This window comes from Acipenser ruthenus, chromosome 13 (genome assembly GCF_902713425.1).
Source record: "Acipenser ruthenus chromosome 13, fAciRut3.2 maternal haplotype, whole genome shotgun sequence".
In the NCBI taxonomy this organism is placed as follows: Eukaryota; Metazoa; Chordata; class Actinopteri; order Acipenseriformes; family Acipenseridae; genus Acipenser; species Acipenser ruthenus.
In genome coordinates this window covers 21931926-21951120 of record NC_081201.1, presented here as the reverse complement: position 1 = coordinate 21951120, position 19195 = coordinate 21931926, and the positions used below count along the sequence as shown (strand labels likewise).

Sequence of the window (19195 nt, the reverse complement as noted above, 5' to 3'; positions counted from 1 at the left end):
TGTTCCATTAGCTGTATTGGAAAAATGGAGTACAGATCCAATTATTTGCAGCTTTCAGTGACTGTGTTCCAACTGTATTATTTTGTGGTTGGGCAACTAGTACTGTTCCATTATACCCAGAAAGAGCGCAACAGAGACTCTCTACATTGTGATTGTGGCTCAGGTCTTGTTAAGTTCCCAGTGATCTTTGATCTCCATGGAAAGAGGAAGTTCCTATTAAAAATGCAGCGTGTGAAACAGTTATAAATAAGTGTTACCGTTTACAGGAAACAAACCTCTTCACCACTGCTGTTTACAATGTTGTCCGTATCGCAGGGATATCTTTTTAAAGCTCAGAAGCGTCCGCCAGGAGAGTTTCTGTTATCATGGTCCATGTCACTCATTTTAATTGAAGCATTTGCATTGTTAAAGGGGGAAGCATGAATTGGATACACTGATACTCATAAGAGACATTCTTTCCCCTGGAGAAGGCTCTCGAGTAAAAGCTGAGCTCTGTAAAATGAATTCCCCAGTTGAAAACTGGATAATGTTGAAAATATATTGCTGTAATACAGACAACATGGGACACAGCAAAAGTTTAAGTAATGCATTTCTTGTAAACACTGCAGGGGGTTCTGTAACACATCAAATAAACACACCAACATGTTTATACAGACATCTCACACTGACTATTACCCAGACATAATCTTACTTTACTCTGTGACAAATCTGCTGCAAATACTCAGTTAACAAGATGACAGCAACAGACATGCACCAGCTATACAGGAAGTGTGACGAAAGGCGTGACGTATACCAACAATATGTACAGAACACTACAGAGTAAGAAATGGCAGTGAATAGTTTAATGAAAATTAGTTAAGTGGTCCTTAAAACCTAGATGACATTAGGTAAGCAAATTAAGGGTTTGTATAATGGTAAAGTATATTTAGACATTATGGGCTGTATGTTTAAATGTTTTTTTGTTCGTAAATACCTCTTTCCATTGTACTTGCGTGTTTCGTGTAGGTTACAGAGATGTATAAATGGGAGTTACAGTTTCATATTTGTCGTTGTGTATGCTCAGTCAACAACAATTATACTTTAGAGTCCGTCAACTCATCATTCAATATTAATTGTTTGTAACTGAAATTTGAATACTAGTTTCCTTTACTTAAGTTTGATGCATAAACTTTTATCGTCCATATCTTCTTCGTATGCAGCCGAATGGTGTACACTTGCTCCATGGTGGTGTAACTCCGGAGCTGTTTGTTGTTTATAACTTTAAACTATGTTATATCTGCACAATGATCCCACTTAAGTGCATTCAAGGTCCTAGGACCAAAAAAAACTTATGAAATTTGTCATCTGAAAACTCACTGTGATACATAACATTATAACTCACATATCAGGAATCAACCAATCACAATTAAGTGTTTGCCAAAATTCTGTGTACATATGTCATATTGTGCATAGCGCTCCACACCTAATTGCAATGTAAAAAAAAAAAAAAAACAACAACAACACAACACATGTACGTTTCATTCTGAACAGAACCATTTCACAGCTATTCCAGAGTACAATCTTCATTTGTGTGATTTATAGTAAGTTAATATGACGTGATTTTGCACAGTTTGACCAGCCCAGCTTTGCTTTGTGATCCCCTTGCTCAAACAGCACGATATTACATCTCTTATACAATAGGGACACTCTACACATACAATGTATTACAATGCCTTATAATCTTGGACGCTAGTTTGAAATACGCTAATATGAAAATGGTCATGTGTCGATTACATACCTCAGTTTGACATCATGTAATATATGCTAATAAAGCAAGCTGGTGTAAGCATGGCAAATCATGAAACTACAACCAAAACTTAAATATAACACACATGCAGTAATAGGATATTAAACAGGTAAGATATAAAATCACTGAAAAATAAACAAACTTACGTCTCTGGAACTCTCTCAGTTTTTTCACAGCCTCGTCTCTCTCATGTTGTATTTTTGCACACTGAAAAGACGAAAAATACAAAGTTTCAAATAAATGTCATCATACAGTATGTCTAAAAAAGGACCCAGGACATTATTATCTTAAAAACCATAGTTATACGTACAATGTCAAAATACAATAGCTGTAGAAAGTGTTATTATTGTTCTCCATTTCCTCATTCCTTAAGGATTTTTTTTTTTAAATTGCAGATTTGGGTCACCCAGTGAACTTCCAAAGGAAAGGGATCTAGAAGTTGGAAATTATGCCAAAAACAAACAGGCAAAAAATGAAATATTTACCATGGAACTTGTTTATCTACCATAAGGTTTTCAGAAATGAACTGAAATGCCATATTTTTTATTTTCCCCCCTTGTATATCATATCCTATGTAGGCACATTTGTGCAGTTGACCTCATTTTAGGGTCACTTCTAAGCATCCATTCTTAACTTCAGTCTAGTACTTTGTTTTGCATTTCATAACTTCCAGGTCACTTCTTCAAACATACCATATGGTAGTTTCATTAAAGATGAAACCAATTCCCCAGTAAACATTATTTTTGGTTGTCCCTTGTAGGCAAAATGTCATTCTTATATGATTGTTCAAACACCTGGCACCTGTTCATTTCAATAATGTACCTAAAGAGTGACAGTTCTGAAACCCATGACAGGGTGCAGGGTGTGAGTATCCTGAAATTGAAAAAAATAAGACTAATGAGCATTTTAATTCAATGTTGTCTTAATGCATTAGCCTAGACAACCACGGATTCTTGATCTGGGTTATTTTCATTGAATAGGGATGCAAATTCATATCCCTGCTAATGGCCACTCAGATACCAATTAGCAGATTCATTTTTTTCAAAAATAAAATCATTGCTGTAATCATAACAGCAGTTATGATGCAAATCCCTGTTGATGAACTGTGAATGGGCTGGTGTGTGCTCTTGCACATCTGTGGTAAAACCAGTCAACAGACAGCGAACAATATGCTGAATGTCGTTTGCATAACGGAAATTAGAAACAGAGTAATCAGTAAAAGACATACAGGCCTTGCAATGTACAAATGGATTAGTTTGATGAAAGGCAAAATATGTTTCAGTAGGTTGTGTTCATTACACAGCTGGTAAACCAAATGCAACATCTGCTTCTGGTTGTTTGTGTACATGCACACATTAAGTAAATCTGTAACGTCGTGTGGAGGATGTACTGTTCAGTATTGCATTGTTCAGTGCTTTACATTCACTGGGGTCCATGTAAAGAGCTAGAGAGTGACAGATCTAAATAACCTCTGGAGCTGGGTGATAATGCAATTCTCAGTTATTGATTATTGTACACAAATTATCATGGCAATCACCATTATTAAGTGCCGCTGTTCAGAGATTCTCGCTAATTAGCAGTTCTTGTCTTACACGCTCTTTTCTTTTTCAGTCTGCTTTTCACACGTTGGCTTTTTAAAGTCATAATACTGTTCTCTACCACAACCCACAACAGAGGTGAGACTGAATTGTTGATGCTGAGTTTAATTACAGTGCATGGCACTTAGTACCCCCTACCAGCTTTCTTTGTGGACCAATCAGTTGTCTACAGGAAGAGAGAAGAACAAAGCATCTCAGTAGCAGTGGCACTGATCCTTTTTAGTTTCAGCTTCTTCAGTCTAATAAATAATCAATTGGTGTTTGCTTAAACGTTCAAATTGGGGAATTAGAGATTGGGCAGAAAGACAGGAGAAAAATAGGAAGAAAAACAACTATTTTTTCTATGTTTTATTGTCCTGCTTACCTCATAGTAGGTATTTCTAGGAAAGCAGTAGAATTGGGGATGGGGAGCTTGTTGCCAGATAACTTCACTCAGACTACTTGATCATTAAAAATATATTGGTATCCCTCTTTAAAAATATGCAAGAGATTTTAATGAACAGTCTCTCCCACAAGTGCTGTGGTCCTCAAATATGATCCTTACTACCAATGCGGAATGACTTGTTATCTTAATTTTATCCTCAGAAATAGGTTAATGACTAAAGGACTGCCAAGGACAGCACTGCATTGAATAGTATACCAGTCTAGGCACTCACCACCCAGGACAATCATTTTTGGGGTAAAATAGAGAATAAATGCTCCTCCCTGTCATTCAGCATGGTTAGTAAATGAATCATATTTAGGTGTGCCACTGAACTTGGGAGACGGATTGCTCATTAAAAGGCATATTTTTAAAGAGGCAACAATTATCAATTCAGGCACATCAAGATATTTAGTGAGCAAGTAGCAAGAGTGAAGTTATCTGGGAACAAACTCCCCACCCCCAGTTGTACTACTGTCCTAGAAAAAGGAGATCATTTCAGGGTACCATTCTACTGTGAAAAAATGGGCGATACAATCCCCATCTCCAGATAGCTGTAGATCATTTGTTGTTGCCATAATTTGTGCTGGTACTGTATGTGTATCTATATATCTATATATATTAGACACACACACACACATTCTACTTCTTTTAACAAATGTTTTTACTTTATTTTCTACACACATATCAAGAGTTTCTTATGTAGAAATTACGGGAAATTACGGGACGACACTCTAAAGAAAGCCTTGACTTTTTATTTTCAGATTATTTTGTATTTAAAACTTTTAAAGTCATTTACTCAGTCACAACATATAAAAGGCTTTGAATTCATGGTTTCTTTCTTAACCTACTTTCTCTGTAATGTAAACTGCCTAAATGCAAAACATGTACATGGTTTTATCAAGACATTAAACAAAGAAGGGTTCCTTAATCCAAAGGCAGTTTGCAGTTCGTGACAACTTGTGAAATACAGCATAATAAGGTGATTGAAATCTTCCTGAATGAAAAAGTATAGTTCTGATCGAGTTTGAATACAGATTAGCATAATCAGCTCTTCCTAAAGTTTACTCTAAGACCAGAGAGCTAGAAAACCGAATGCATTTTTTCCTCAAATTCTGTATGAATGCAACTAAAAAACTTAGAGCAGTTTTGAGATCATTAAGTACTACTAGAGTTAATTAACAACGTAGTAAGACAAATCATGATTGCAATACTCTTTTACATACTTCCCAGACTTTACCTTTTGTGCTTCCAGTTCATGTTACTGAAAACAGTTGTTCTCCCTCACATAGTGTAAAACACATGTACTATATAAAATAGCAAACAGTAGCTGCTGAATGGAATTATTTCACTGCAGCCCATGCATTATTCTATACATGACTTGCAATAGTACCATCATACTGCAGTATCTTGAATTCAAGCATAACAAAGTACTTCACCACCTTCTCTTTCAGTACATGCATCTCTACAAAGGCATAAAGCCCAGGAGTTGAATGGGGAGAGCATACATCAGGACGATGAATAGTGCTTTGGTTTCCCACAGTAACCCAATGTTATCGGCTCAAATGAATACAAGAAAGCCACAAAAAATCCACACATAAGATACTTTAAAATAGAAAAAGAAAAATATACATACCTCTTGCTTGGCTTTCTTATGCTCCTCCTGCAAACCCTCATACTCATTGATAGCTGTCAAAACAAACATTAAGGAACAAAGTTAGCTAAAGCTCAAATCATAGCTTTGATAGGTCACATCACAATGGACTGTAGTTCCTGAATTATAGAATGTGGAAACATTGTATGTAGATGCCGTGGAAAATAAAAGGCATTAATGGGAATATGTCTCAACTGACCCAGTAGATGGCACAGTCATCAGAGCCACATGCTTTATGGCTTACAAACAAAAATGAAAAAGTATAGTTTTGGTCAATCAGAAGAGGTATGTAAGCTCACAATTAGATATGATTTCTCAAAGCCATAAAAGAAGAGAAGAATCTTAATATTAGCGCAACAGAACTCTGGACCATTCAGAATGACTGCATACATCATAAAACTAAGGGCAGGGATAAAAACAGAACATACAAATGTGGAGCTACATCTATTTAGTGGTATACTATAGAACAGAAAGAAATATACATTATTCAGAATATCTGTATGCAAAGTACAGTAGTACAACATGCAGAAAGTATGACGATGTACAGTGTTCCCCCTTTATAACGCTGTAGTCGGAAGCCATTGGTAAGAGAGTGCAATTTGTGTTTCTCCTTACAACAGGAATACAAGTGCTAGTGTAATGGCATTGTGGGGCTAATTGGAGCCATATCTTATAACCTGTTCTGTGGTATAAAGGGATGACGAGGGAGTGCACTATGTATAGCCATTCATAAAATGACATTGTTGTAATAGTATATATTTCAGTATTTTCTAATACATTCAAACCTGCTTAATATTGTATGACTATTGTTGCTGTGACTCTTCGCTTATTATCACCACGGTGAAATGCCATGGAGGCTGTCAATGATAATATAACTGATTTCCAGCCCACCTAATATCACTTTGGAAAGCAAAAGCATTAAATAGCTGTTGTCCAGCACTGAATTGTTACGACATACAAAATGTAGTAGCGCAATATAGCACACAGGTTTTGAATCATTACAATGTGTTAGTAGACTATATATATATATATATATATATATATATATATATATATATATATATATATATATATATATATATATATATATATATATTATTAATAATAAACACTATTGTAATCAATGCAATTCCTAGAATTAGCTGCATACTAACAGCACAGAAAGAGAAATTTGTTCTGTCAACACCTTTTCTGTGTTTTAATGGTAAATCCTGATAAAGCCAACTGTCTACTTTTATACAGTGATTTAAATGAGATATTGGAGCCATCCATTAATCCACTAAAGGTCCTGTAAATAATAGCATTTTGAATACATGCAGCGCTTTAAATTCAGTAGCGATCAGCTCAGAATTGCAGATTTAATGCAGTGACAACTCTCTTAAGTTCCAGCTCTTCACAATAATTGGCAATGTACATTTTGCTCCTTGATAATATGCACAAATGGTATTTTAATGTAATTGTATTATTTTTGAGACACGGCAGTAGACTGTTAACGTCCAGGTTTGTAGTTTGGACAGAAGCACTTTGTACATACTGAAAGACAGTAATTAACACAACCCTGTTGAGTTTAATGAGGACTGCTTGCATTACAGCTGCTAGCCACTTGTGCACCAACTTTGTTTAAAAGGGTGAGCAAATGCATTAGTTTAATGTGTCATTTTCAATGCAAGACTACCAGTACACCCTGCTAACATACCCAGGGGCTGTGGAGTGGGGAGCTCTACAAAAGCATTCAGTTCCATTCAACAGAAGATTTTTCAATCTAAAATTAGATTTTAACAGAAATCCAGTATCAAACTGCATGTGAATGCTTTTCCATCTATGTGATTTATAATCAGTCATTTATCATTTCAAGTTAAAAATAGGCATGGTTGACATTACTCGGTCTCATTCTCAAACTAAGGTTTTTCCATGACAACTCGAAAAGCATGCTTTGAGAGGTTCTGCTACAAGCCAATACAGTACTCTTATGACCGTCTTCTCATGTGCACTATTTCTCTTTCCCATCTAAAGTGCTTTCTAGCTGAACTCTTATACCATATGAGATATGCTCGACTAAACATATTAATTTACTATAAATTGTATTTTATTTGAAAAAAGATCAATACATAGTTAATGCTGTTATCCATGTCTTTAGAAATACTGTCAGTTGGTACTAGTCTACCATCCACGAGATGACAATTATGGCCATTTAAGATGTAAATATAGCATTTTTAATTGTCTAAGAGTGTTTATGATTTAATCTGATTTCAATATGGTATTAAAAAAATAGTATTGGTGTTTTCAATCCAAAAACATTGAAAAAAATAACTGTAAATCACAGCATTTTTTAAAAATAAATTCCGGAACTTCCTATTAGCTTTAAAATGATTACCGACCCACATTTTACTGTGCTGAATATGTTTTCATTATTATTATTATTATTATTTTTTAATGCAATATTTCAAATACAACACCAGACACTGCTGCATTCTGTACCTTTACTGTAGGTCACATGGTCTGGAGGGAGATTGAAATATAATATAAAGTGCTAAACAGTAACCTATTAACAGGGAATCCTAGGAATCCGTTTGTTGGGAAATAGCGCGGAAAAACTGGGAATTTCTAAGCTGTGGGAGAATTATTTAGGTTTACATTTGCAAAAAACATTCAAGGCTTTTTTTTGGTTGTTTATAACCAAATCAATACACTTCTCATATATAATCATCAACACAAGCAATACTGCTTTAAATGTAGTAAACATGCTTGTTCAATAAAACTGCTTCTGATGGACGAGACACGATCACATCACATTCATGCTGAAACATAGCTGCAGTTTACTACTCAACAAGCTGTTTAAAGATGCCCAAAACGATAAAAAATCGCCCCTATAGACCGAGTCAATGAGTTTGGCAATAGCCATCCAGGTGACAAAGACGAACTCGAGATAAACGACTATAAATACTATTTTTTGTTTTTTATTATTAGCACACAGGCGTATTTGTAATGTTTAAAGTAAAAAAGTACGGTAGTGTGTACGGGGGTAGGTGTCAGGGCTGGTAGGTGGCGCAATCTAAACATGAAGACATAAACCCGATATCTGCTTCTGCAAGGGATCCCGGCACTTGTACAGCGTTATCGGCGCTATGCTTTAGTGCAGGGGTGCCCAATCCTGGTCCTGGAGGGCCGATGCCCTCCTGGTTTTTGTTCAAACTGTACACTAAATTGATTAATTGGACCAATTAAGCTTCTAATAAAGGCTTGATTGGTCCAATTAAGTAATTTAGGGCACAGTTGCAACAAAAGCCAGGAGGGACATCGGCCCTCCAGGACCAGGATTGGGCACCCCTGCTTTAGTGAGAGAGGTCCCGGGTTCGCGCCCGCCTTCCGCCTGTGTGTGGATTGCTTCGCCTTGTGTGATGCGCCTGCCAGCGTTAACCGAGATCGCTACAATATTATTGATTGATGGCACTCTGGTGAGCTTGTAACTTCCTTCGAATTTGAAAGCGTGTTATGCACTAGTACTGTTTGTGTATTTTATAATCTCACCCGGTGGGTGGGGGGCACTCAATTTTAGCCTTTTTTTAAATTGCGCAATAACGCTAATTTTTTTAGTTGTTTGTTTGTTTGTTTTTTGCTTTTGTTTTTTTATTGCGGAAAACTAGGATCCCTGCCTATTAACTACTGCTAGCTTTATCTTCCTGTTCCAAAACTGAAGTATAAAATAATATCAATGAACAATCTTCAGCACAAGAAAAGGGGGGCCAGTGATTTAAATGTTAGATTTTGAAACCTTGGTTAGCATTCATTTAGAAAAGGGCTGTTTAAAACAAAACAGACACTGAATAAAAAAGCCCTAAACAAATATAAATACAGTATAAACATGGAAGTTTGCAAGTGGTTTCACGTATGTTTTACAGAAAGCTAACTTTGTTGCAGTGTAAGGTACCACTTGCATGAACTCAACTTGCAATTAGTAACTTTCATCTACAGACATATTTTTGAAACACTTAATTTAAAAAGGCAATTTCAAATACCATCAGTGTTATTTAAAGTGCCCTCTTTAAAAGGGGAAAATGTAAATGTAAAGGCTTTTGACATATTGCATATTCCGATAGTTTTATTTATTATTTATTTATTTGAAATAAGAGGGCACTTAACCAGCTACTCTAATTGGTTTAAAAGCACATCACTAATAATAATGAAAACACCAAAGATCGTGCTTAGACAAGCATTTAGTCTCTTTATATTGGTAGTGATGCGCACCAAAGCATATGAAGACACATATTCAACATGCAGAAAGGATACAATCGCCATCCACTCTTTATCCCGCGTACAATAAACACACCCAGACCACACCCACAAATTGAAATTAGACATACCAATAACCTATACATTTCTCTACTGTAATGTGTATACTAATAACACATTTATTACAACTGGTTTAATTGAGCACAACTGTTTAAAATGAATTCAGAAATAAATAAACACGCCTTTTAAATGTTCGAATTCCCTTTGCAGCAAAACAAAAAGTGTTCATGTTTATGTTTTATATATATATATATATATATATATATATATATATATATATATATATATATATATATATATATATATATACATACACACACTGGTTTATATGGCTGGTTTAAAAAAAAGAAAAAAAACCTGCCGGTATTTTATTTTATTTATTTTTAAATTCCTATATATATATATATATATATATATATATATATATATATATATATATATATATATATATATATATATATATATATATATATATATAATCTCAGAATAGATAGTATAGTCCTTGTTATTTCAGTGAATTACCGCTAGGCTTCAAAAAAAAAACCAAAAAAACATTTGTCTTCAAAAAAATGTCTAGGTATCAGTTTGCGAAAACTACAAATTGAAGCTGTACGGCTTTTGAAAAAAAAAAGTCAAACTATACAGCTCATTGTTTTGACTGTTCTTTCTTATTTTTAAATAAATTACTTAAGAGTTTTAGAGGCTTAACTTCTCAACTTACCCGCGCCGCCTGATTAAAAAAAAAGTGTTTCCAACTTTATAACCGCATGTATCGGTACTTCTGTAGCTAACTGGTATAAAAATAAGACGACAAACGCACCTTGATTTGACAAACTTGTTACAGCCTTCATTTGCACATCGTCTTCCACAGTCCACATCTTTGCGTTTGCAGATTTATTAACTATTGTTTTCAGATTTTACAGGTTACCTGTGATCTGTAAGCAGGAAGTGAGGACTTACCTGTCCTATAAAAATCCTATCCTCGTCACGTGACGTTATCGCACGTTTCTTACACCAATAAGATACAGCTAGGCGCAAGCACAAACAAGTACATGATAAAGTAAATGCAGCGATTAATGTTTGCTTTACCCAAAAAAAGTGTGAACATTATGTGAACTGAGGTTGCCCGAGATGTGTTATTCTTTGTTGTTGCTCCCTGGCCATTACACAAATAAATACATAAATAAACACATTATTTAAGATTTATTTTGTATACTCTTAAATATAATTGTGTCATAGTTTGGTGTACACTTGACTGCTGTAGTTAAACACCACACTCTAGTAGCTTAATAAGAAATGTTCATATTTCTTACGCAATTTCCCATTACAATTAGGCTGCAGTCAAAGTCTTTTAACATCACGTCAAAAGGACTGAGTGAAAATAGTGAAATAATAGGCAGAGTTGACTTTATTAGGAATTCACCAATATCCTGGCATAATAAGCATTAAACACACATAAATGGTGATATCAAAAACATGCCTTTTTTCTGCAACTAAATACAGTCTACTATACTATATGTAAAGTGCATTGCATTCATTATAAACATGTGAACACTGTAAACTATGCTATTGGAATATTTCAATACTGTACAGAAACTTACATGTATAATAGCTGGAGCTTGTTCCCATTGACTCCCATTAACTAGATTTGATATAGTACTTAATTGATAGTTTTACTGCAGGAGTCATACACTGAAATACTAAACCATCCTATTCCCTACCCAGCAAGTATAAATTATACCAGCAAGACCCCTCGTTCAAATGATATCCAAGTATTATCCTGGCTTGAAATACATGGAAAGATTTATTGAGCACTCCATATCACTGTACAGAAACACATTTGGTGGTAAAAACGTCCCACCAAGTCAATCTGCAAATGAGCATGAACTGAGTAAAAGGTAGGGTTATATTTATAGGGTACTGATTATTAGAGGATTGACATGCTGGAACATCTTTCATTACCTCAACTGTTCATTTTACAAAACTAGTACCAAACTAGGGAGAAAGAAACACTCGCAAGAAACAACCTTGCTCCAGGATAATCAGCATTTCTTTGACATTAACATTACTGTATTCCTCTCTGATTATTATTATTAAACTTGCACTTACACCTACGCTGTATAATTATGCAAACAGGTCACAGGGTTATTCTTGGGTTCAGTGTTTTCTGTGTAAACGCAGCCACTCTTGGTTTCATCCAAGAGGCTGTGTCCGAGTATAGTCAGCTCCATGGTTGAAGATAAAGACTTGGGTGCCGAGATGTTAATAAGCTTGCTTTACTTTAAGAGCATGGTAACCTGTTGGTAAAATTGATAATATACCATTTAAAACCTTGCAGTTGGATTTCTAATAGATACTCACGGTTTTCTTTCTCTTCAACAGTGTATGTGCTTGTAGACCAACAAACCCAGAAGCTTATCTCGTGCAGAAGTGCATCACCCAGCCGAAGTACATGAGGCAATGCAAGGAGATTCCCCATGAGCTCCAAAAAGAATCCAGCTGTGGCTTATCCCAACAGAGCATGGGTGAACAAATAGACCTCAAAGTGTTTTTTTAGGTATTATTTAAAAATAATTTTAAAAGAAACAAACACTTCTTCTGTTGTAATGAGACTTTTAATAAACTGCTGTGATCTTGTACATCGTAGATACACAGGTCCTCCACAATCAAAACAATACTTACTTTAATTCATAGACATAAGACTATATAGAATCTAAAATAGGCATACCATTTTTTTTTACCCTTATTTATCATGATTTAAAAGCCGACATAAAATGGTGTGTCATATTTTGACCAGAAATTACTGAAAGAATTTTTAATGTACATTTGAAAATAGTATCCTCATATGGGTTATACAGGTCAAAACTCAAGCAGTCAGAAAGCATTTAAATCAAGGAAAGAGAAAAAAAAAGTTAATACAGGAATATAAATACAAATGATGGATCTCCAGTCAAAAGCCCAAGTACATACATATTTAATATGTGCTTTGAGAATTTAATGTAAACTTGTTATAACCAAATCCAATAAAGTATGAAAGAACAGGGAAATGACATCAGCACAAACAGGAATGATTCTGAGAGCTTTCTATTTTAACTTGCATACAACACAGAGATTGTAAATATTGCTTAAATACAGTTATTATCTTTCAGTAGCATCTGACATCCAAAAACTTGATGGATATGAATAAAGGTTAATAGCAATGCAGCAAACATTTCACCACTAAGAATCGACATCAATTACATTTCAGCACTAACTGACTTCACAGAAAGACCAATTTAATAGTGTTGCGTCATATGTATACCTTGGTCCATTTTTATTTATTTTTCAGTTTAAGTATATTAGAACTGCTGCTCTGTTTGGAATCTTTCCATGATTTGCAGTTGAAAGAATTAAACACTTTAAATTTCATACTAAATTATTGTGTTCTTTTAATACAACAACATTTATAATAAGCTAATATGTACAATGGACCAGGTGTAAGTCTTTCTTAATAAGAAAGCCCCCAGTATGCTAAATAAAGTTTACTATAAAAAATAAAAATGCCATTATTCTCTGTTGCTGTCATCTTGTTTAACAAATGATCATTTGTCAATGCGGTGAATTGCATGTTTGTATTGTTATCAAATCTTATTTCATTCCTGGTATGCAGTATTTGAGATTGTCTGCTTATTTCAATGCTTTTCAAAAGTAAAAGATTCCCCTAAAAATAACGGTGTACAGTAAGTCTCTTTCCCCTACAGGTACCATACTATTTCAAACTTAGAAGTACAACTACACTTCAAAACAGTGAAGTATACTATCAAAAAAGACAAAGGTCTGTTACTGAAAATTACAATGACATAAATGCAGAGTACTCTGTCACCATCTTTCCGTTTTGTTTTAATGGCGAGCGGAAGATTCCCTCGGGTAAAACTCAGCCACAGTGCTTTGTGGGATTCTCTTCAGCATCTCTTTGGGGAAAATTCGAAGCAGCTGCCAGCCGATATCTAAGGTTTCGTACACAGTTCTGTTGTCATATGGACCTGTGGGTAACAAAAGAAGTAAATGTTAATATACATACCTTTGTTTTCCAGTTATAATTACACAAATTCTATATATAAACAAATATTGTGGTGAATCACTAGAATCTATACTATGATTAATAGGGCACTGTTCATAAAGCTTTAACAAGCATTAAGAGATCTAGTATTGAAAAATGTTAATATATTCGGTGGTCATGTGTGAACACACATACACATATATACATACACGCACACTGCTGTGCAAAAGTCTTAGACATGTTGCATTTTTCTACTGCATACTGCCTTCTGCCAGTTCTGTTGTCAATTCAACACTTGTCTTCTTTCTATTCCTTAAGGATATTATCTTCAAATATTGCTCATCCTTGTTAGACAGCTTTTTGGGTCTTCCAGCCCTCGGTTTGTGATGATGTTTCTCTGTACTTGTTGATTATGCTTCAGATACCACACCTTGAAAATCGAGTGATGTGAGCTATTTCACTCAATGTTTTTCCTTCTTCATGCAAGTCAAGGTTGTTAATAGTAGAAAACACTAGTGGAGGCTTTGAGCAAATTGTTGATGCTCATAATGCAACAGAGTAGAAAAATGCAACATTTTGCACGGCAGATATATATATATATATATATATATATATATATATATATTTTTTTTTCTTTCTTTCTTTTTTTTTTTTTTATTACCCCACCCCCTGGATTTTACTACTACTACTGTATCTTCATTTGTGGAATAACTACAATACTCTATGAACATTCATGGTGTATCCTATATATATATACAGTATATTAATGAAACTGTTCCAGATTGTTGCTTCACTTAAGTTAAAACTTAAATTTAACCCTCCAACATCCAAAAGAAAAACATTTACTATGGAAGTATGTGAATTCCAGTCTTCAGAATGCCGTTTAACATTATGAGATGTGATGACTATTTAAACATGATATTGATTAAAATTAAACAAAAAATGCAAAGTACAATTAGCAGAATTGCACAAATGGGCCTACATAGGACTCAATACACATGTGGATATTTCTGCAAATATATACTATGGTAGTTCCATTAAAGGTGAAGAAATGTCCATAGTAAATATTTCATTTTTGGCCATAGGCAAAATCCCCATTTTATTTACCCTAGTCCTTATTACATATTATTATTATTTATTTCTTAGCAGACACCCTTACCCAGGGCAACTTACAATTGTTACAAGATCACATTATTTTTACATACAATTACATTATTTTTTACACATTATTTTTACATACAATTATCCATTTATACAGTTGGGTTTTTACTGGAGTAATCTATGTAAAGTACCTTGCTCAAGGGTACAGCATCAGTGTCCCCCATCTGAGACTGAACCCACGACCCTCCGGTCAAGAGTCCATAGCCCTAACCACTACTCCACACTGCTGCCCTATTTTAAAAGAAGCTGGGAGACACATCTTACCCTGAGCGATGAAATTCTTTTCGAATTTCTGTAGAAATTCCAGGTACAAAAGATCCTCAGAGGTGAGAGCCTCCTCACCCACCACTGCCTTCATTGCTTGGACGTCTTTGCCAATAGCATAGCAGGCGTACTGTGGGGAGAAAACACAGTGCGTGATTTAAAGTGTATACTAAATCCACTTTGAGTTTAGTTTCTGACCAGAAAAAACACAGCAAGACATAAGTGTGGCAGTGACAAAGATATCAAAGACTGTACAATAGACGGGTGTCAATCATATCCAATACCTGCAATAATAAAACCAAACACTTTGAAATGACTCCCTATTATATAACATGGGGATTGACTGCCCTCCATTCCAAGTCAGTACATCCTACGATAAATTGTCTCAGTAGAGAATTGGAATATGTTGTGATGAACATAGTATCCAGCCTTCTGACTTCTACTTTCAAAGGGCCTGTATCATTTCGATGGCACTGACATATACTTTCTGTATATACTGTATATATATATATATATATATATATATATATATATTAATTATTTTTACATGATCTGGACACTGGATTTTTATTTGATATTCATCTATGCTTGTTTAAAAAAATATTTTAAACAAATCAAACTGTAAAAATGTATATATTGTTCAGACATTCACTTTGTTTTTATTTTCCGTTTACTAATCAGAACCCTACAAAAGTCTGCCATTCTGGTATTACTCAATAATGGCTGAGAGATGCCACTATGACACCTGTTCTGAAATGCTTCACACCAACTCACTGCTCTCAAACTCAATGGATTGCCATGGTTTTTTTTTTTTAAGACAAATGAAAGGTAAATAGGTAAGTAAGTAAGTAAGTAAGTAAGTAAGTAAGTAAGTAAGTAAATAAATAAATAAATAAATAAATAAATAAATAAATAAATAATTTTAAAAAGTTTTAGTATAAAAGCGATAATGCCATTGCTGTGACATGTTCCTCTGTAATAACGGAACCCCCTTGTTCAAATATTGCTTAAATCCATAATGCATTTTAAAGAGAAGTGATATTAATAAAGCGTCTTACCAGCTGGTTGGACACATCAGCATGATCTTTGCGAGTCATCCCCTCTCCAATAGCAGACTTCATCAACCGAGACAGTGAGGGCAGAACGTTAATGGGAGGATAAATCTGAAAGAGAAAGGGTTGTTTTCTTGTTAAAAGACAGCATATGTTTTGATACTGTGGGAACACATGAAGCACTCAGACAAAGAAACATACATGAGCACTATGAGCATTGTTTTTTTTTTTTTTTGGGACAAACGGCTTGAAGCATATACAGTGCTACCCCATTATAATGTGGTTATCGGGGTCTACAATTAGGAGACTGCGTTATTTGTGTTTTGCTTTGTGGGCACCCCCATATATGCTTTCATGTCCTCGCCTCTGTTGACGATCCTGCAAAAACAAAGCAGAGTCCAATTCATTTTTTTCCTAGAGCAGCCCTCTTTGGAGTCAATCTTATCAAGAAAACCTTAGTTTTTCTTCGTCTTTTAGCCATCCACGCAATGTAGTTTTTTTTTTTTTGTTTGTTTTTTTGTAATTTATGTTTATTTGATTTTGTCTTAACCAGCACAGGGACACTACAATATTGTTCCGCATTACATAATTAAAGGTCACAGCAGCCAATACCAAATAATATTACATTAAGATGACATAACCTTGGAAAAGTAAATGCATATCACGTTCCCCACTAGGACCATTAATATCCCGTAAATTAAGCCGCTAGAATACTAGAACATAAAAATAGCAGAAGTAGATTAAATAAATAAATAAAATAAAATAAAAACAGCAACAACACCAACAATAATAATAATAATAATAATAATAATAATAAAGTACAATTTGCTAATGTCCTCAACGCAAACAGAACAGTGTGTGGTACATTGATAACAAGCAGCAGGTATTCTAGGTAATTATACAGATTAAAGCTCAAGCAAGTGCATTACACAATGAATCTAACATACAATAGTGCCAAAGTTACATCCATTCCAGTGAAGTATAGCCTAGACCTACGGTATTAGTGGCTTCTCTCTTCAATTAAATAGTTTAACATGGGCTGAAATGTTTTGTTAAATGTCTCTATCTTGTTAAGCATAATAAACCGCAATCTTTCCATATGCAATGCACCAACCACATCCCTTATATATGTCATAAATTGGAATTACCTCCGATTTCCAAAACTGTAGGACTGTTTGTTTAGCTATAAGCATTCCAAATGAGAGTTTGTTGTTCATATTGAGTTGCATCGAAACCTGGGTCTGCAACTCCTAAGATTGCTATTAAAAGGGTCAGGATCCCATGTTTTATTAAATATCTCAGCATAACAATCAAATATGTTTGTCCAAAATGTATGGAGTTTGGAGCATGTTCAAAAGTGGTGTGTTAATGAACCCTCCCCTACTTTACACTTAACACACATTGGTGAAAACCACTGGAAAGATCTTATGAAATTTGGCTTTTTAAGTAATAAAGTCTATGTACAATCTTAAACTGAATCAAGTTATGTTTAGCATTGACTGAGCAACGGTGAATGTTTCCGAGACTATCATCCCATGTACCATCTGAAATCTGCAAGCCAAGCTCCTTTTCCTAAGTTTGTTTAATTAAGTCAGATGATGCCTTGATTTGCTTATGCAAAACATTATAAAAACAGGATATTGATTGTCTCGCATTTGGGTTGACTGCCATAAAAACTCATCAAGCTCTGGATGAAGGGGTTTATCTTCAAACTGGGGCAGATTAGTCTAGTGAAATCTATGACCTGCAGCTAGCAAAATAAATGCAAAGCCAGCAAGCCATACTCTTCCTGCAGCTGCTCAAAGGATACAAAATGACCATTAATATACACATTGTTTAAGGTGACTATTCCTGCTTCCCTCCACTTGGTAAAGTGATGATTGAAGCATACTGGACTGTAAATAGGTATGTCAGCAACCTGTACGTGTGCTTTAATTTTTTTCCAAATTCAAAGAGAATTGTTAGTTATGAAATTATTTCCATACACTGATTTAGGCATCTTGGCTGGGGCATTAAGCAGTGCAGGGAGAGAGGTCTGGCTGCAAGACGCCGATTCCATTACTAACCAGGAGGGTGTCCTGCTGTTAAGGTTATCTGAATAGCAATTCTTCCAATAGGAGATAATATTCAGATTAGCTGCCCAGTTGTAAAACTTAAAATATGGAAGTATGAAATTGCATTTATACGCCCAACCACAGACATTGGGAGAGTCTTCCAATATCCCAAATTTTGTTTGAGTTGGTCTAGTTTTTTTTTTGGACAGTTTAGTTTCTGCAACATTTCTGGCTATCTCGTTACTGTTATTCCCAAATATGTAAATGCATCTTTTGCGATTTTGAAAGGTATAGACTGCAAAAAGTGTTGATCAATGTTTTGAGTGATAGGCATTAATTCAGTTTTGTCCCAGTTGTTCTTGTATCCAGAGAAAGTCCCAAAAGTTTTGGGCTGGGAGATGTAGAGCAAAAAATTGTATGCATAAAGTGAGATTTGGTGAGGGCTTTCCTTCATGATTAATCGGTGCTAATATTTTAAATTTGTAATATCAGACGCCATAGGCTGTGCATAAATTATCTTAATCCAGTCGATAAATGAAGGGCCAAATCCAAACACTTCTAAAACAGCTAACATATATTTCCACTCAATTTAGTCGAACGCTTTCACAGTTCGATTAAATTGCTCCTCGTTAACGTGCCTACTCCATATCACGCTTTCTGGCGCACCCCCCTCTCCCCATTTATATCTTAAACCTTTTATTACTCGGTCCACTGCATCGAGTTTTCATTTTAACAGAGAACGATTTTTGTTTTTTGCTGTCTGCCAAGCTTCATACTGTAAATCTGGAACGTTCACCCAACGTTTGTGAGTCAAATTGCATTGTGGGAGAAATGGAAGCCACAACCTTACCGTGTAATAACTGATTCCGCAATATA

At 34.9% G+C, this 19195-nt stretch overlaps 2 protein-coding genes across 2 annotated transcripts in view; both read right to left on the bottom strand.

Moving 5' to 3' along the window:
• The window catches only part of LOC117418107 (shootin-1), a 62426-nt gene extending 51706 nt beyond the window's left edge, over positions 1 to 10720 (bottom strand). The window contains 3 exon segments of the mRNA XM_034030711.3: positions 1933 to 1993; positions 5442 to 5494; positions 10570 to 10720. Coding sequence (XP_033886602.3) covers positions 1933 to 1993; positions 5442 to 5494; positions 10570 to 10627 — 172 coding nt within the window. The 5' untranslated portion in view covers positions 10628 to 10720.
• Positions 10721 to 12342: 1622 nt separating this feature from the next.
• The window catches only part of LOC117417751 (V-type proton ATPase subunit B, brain isoform-like), a 52546-nt gene continuing 45693 nt past the window's right edge, over positions 12343 to 19195 (bottom strand). The window contains exons 12-14 of the mRNA XM_034030041.3: positions 16272 to 16376; positions 15214 to 15343; positions 12343 to 13771 (exon numbers count right to left, since the gene is read on the bottom strand). Of these exons, the coding sequence (XP_033885932.1) occupies positions 13629 to 13771; positions 15214 to 15343; positions 16272 to 16376 (378 nt within the window). The 3' untranslated portion in view covers positions 12343 to 13628. The remainder of the gene's footprint in view (positions 13772 to 15213; positions 15344 to 16271; positions 16377 to 19195) is intronic.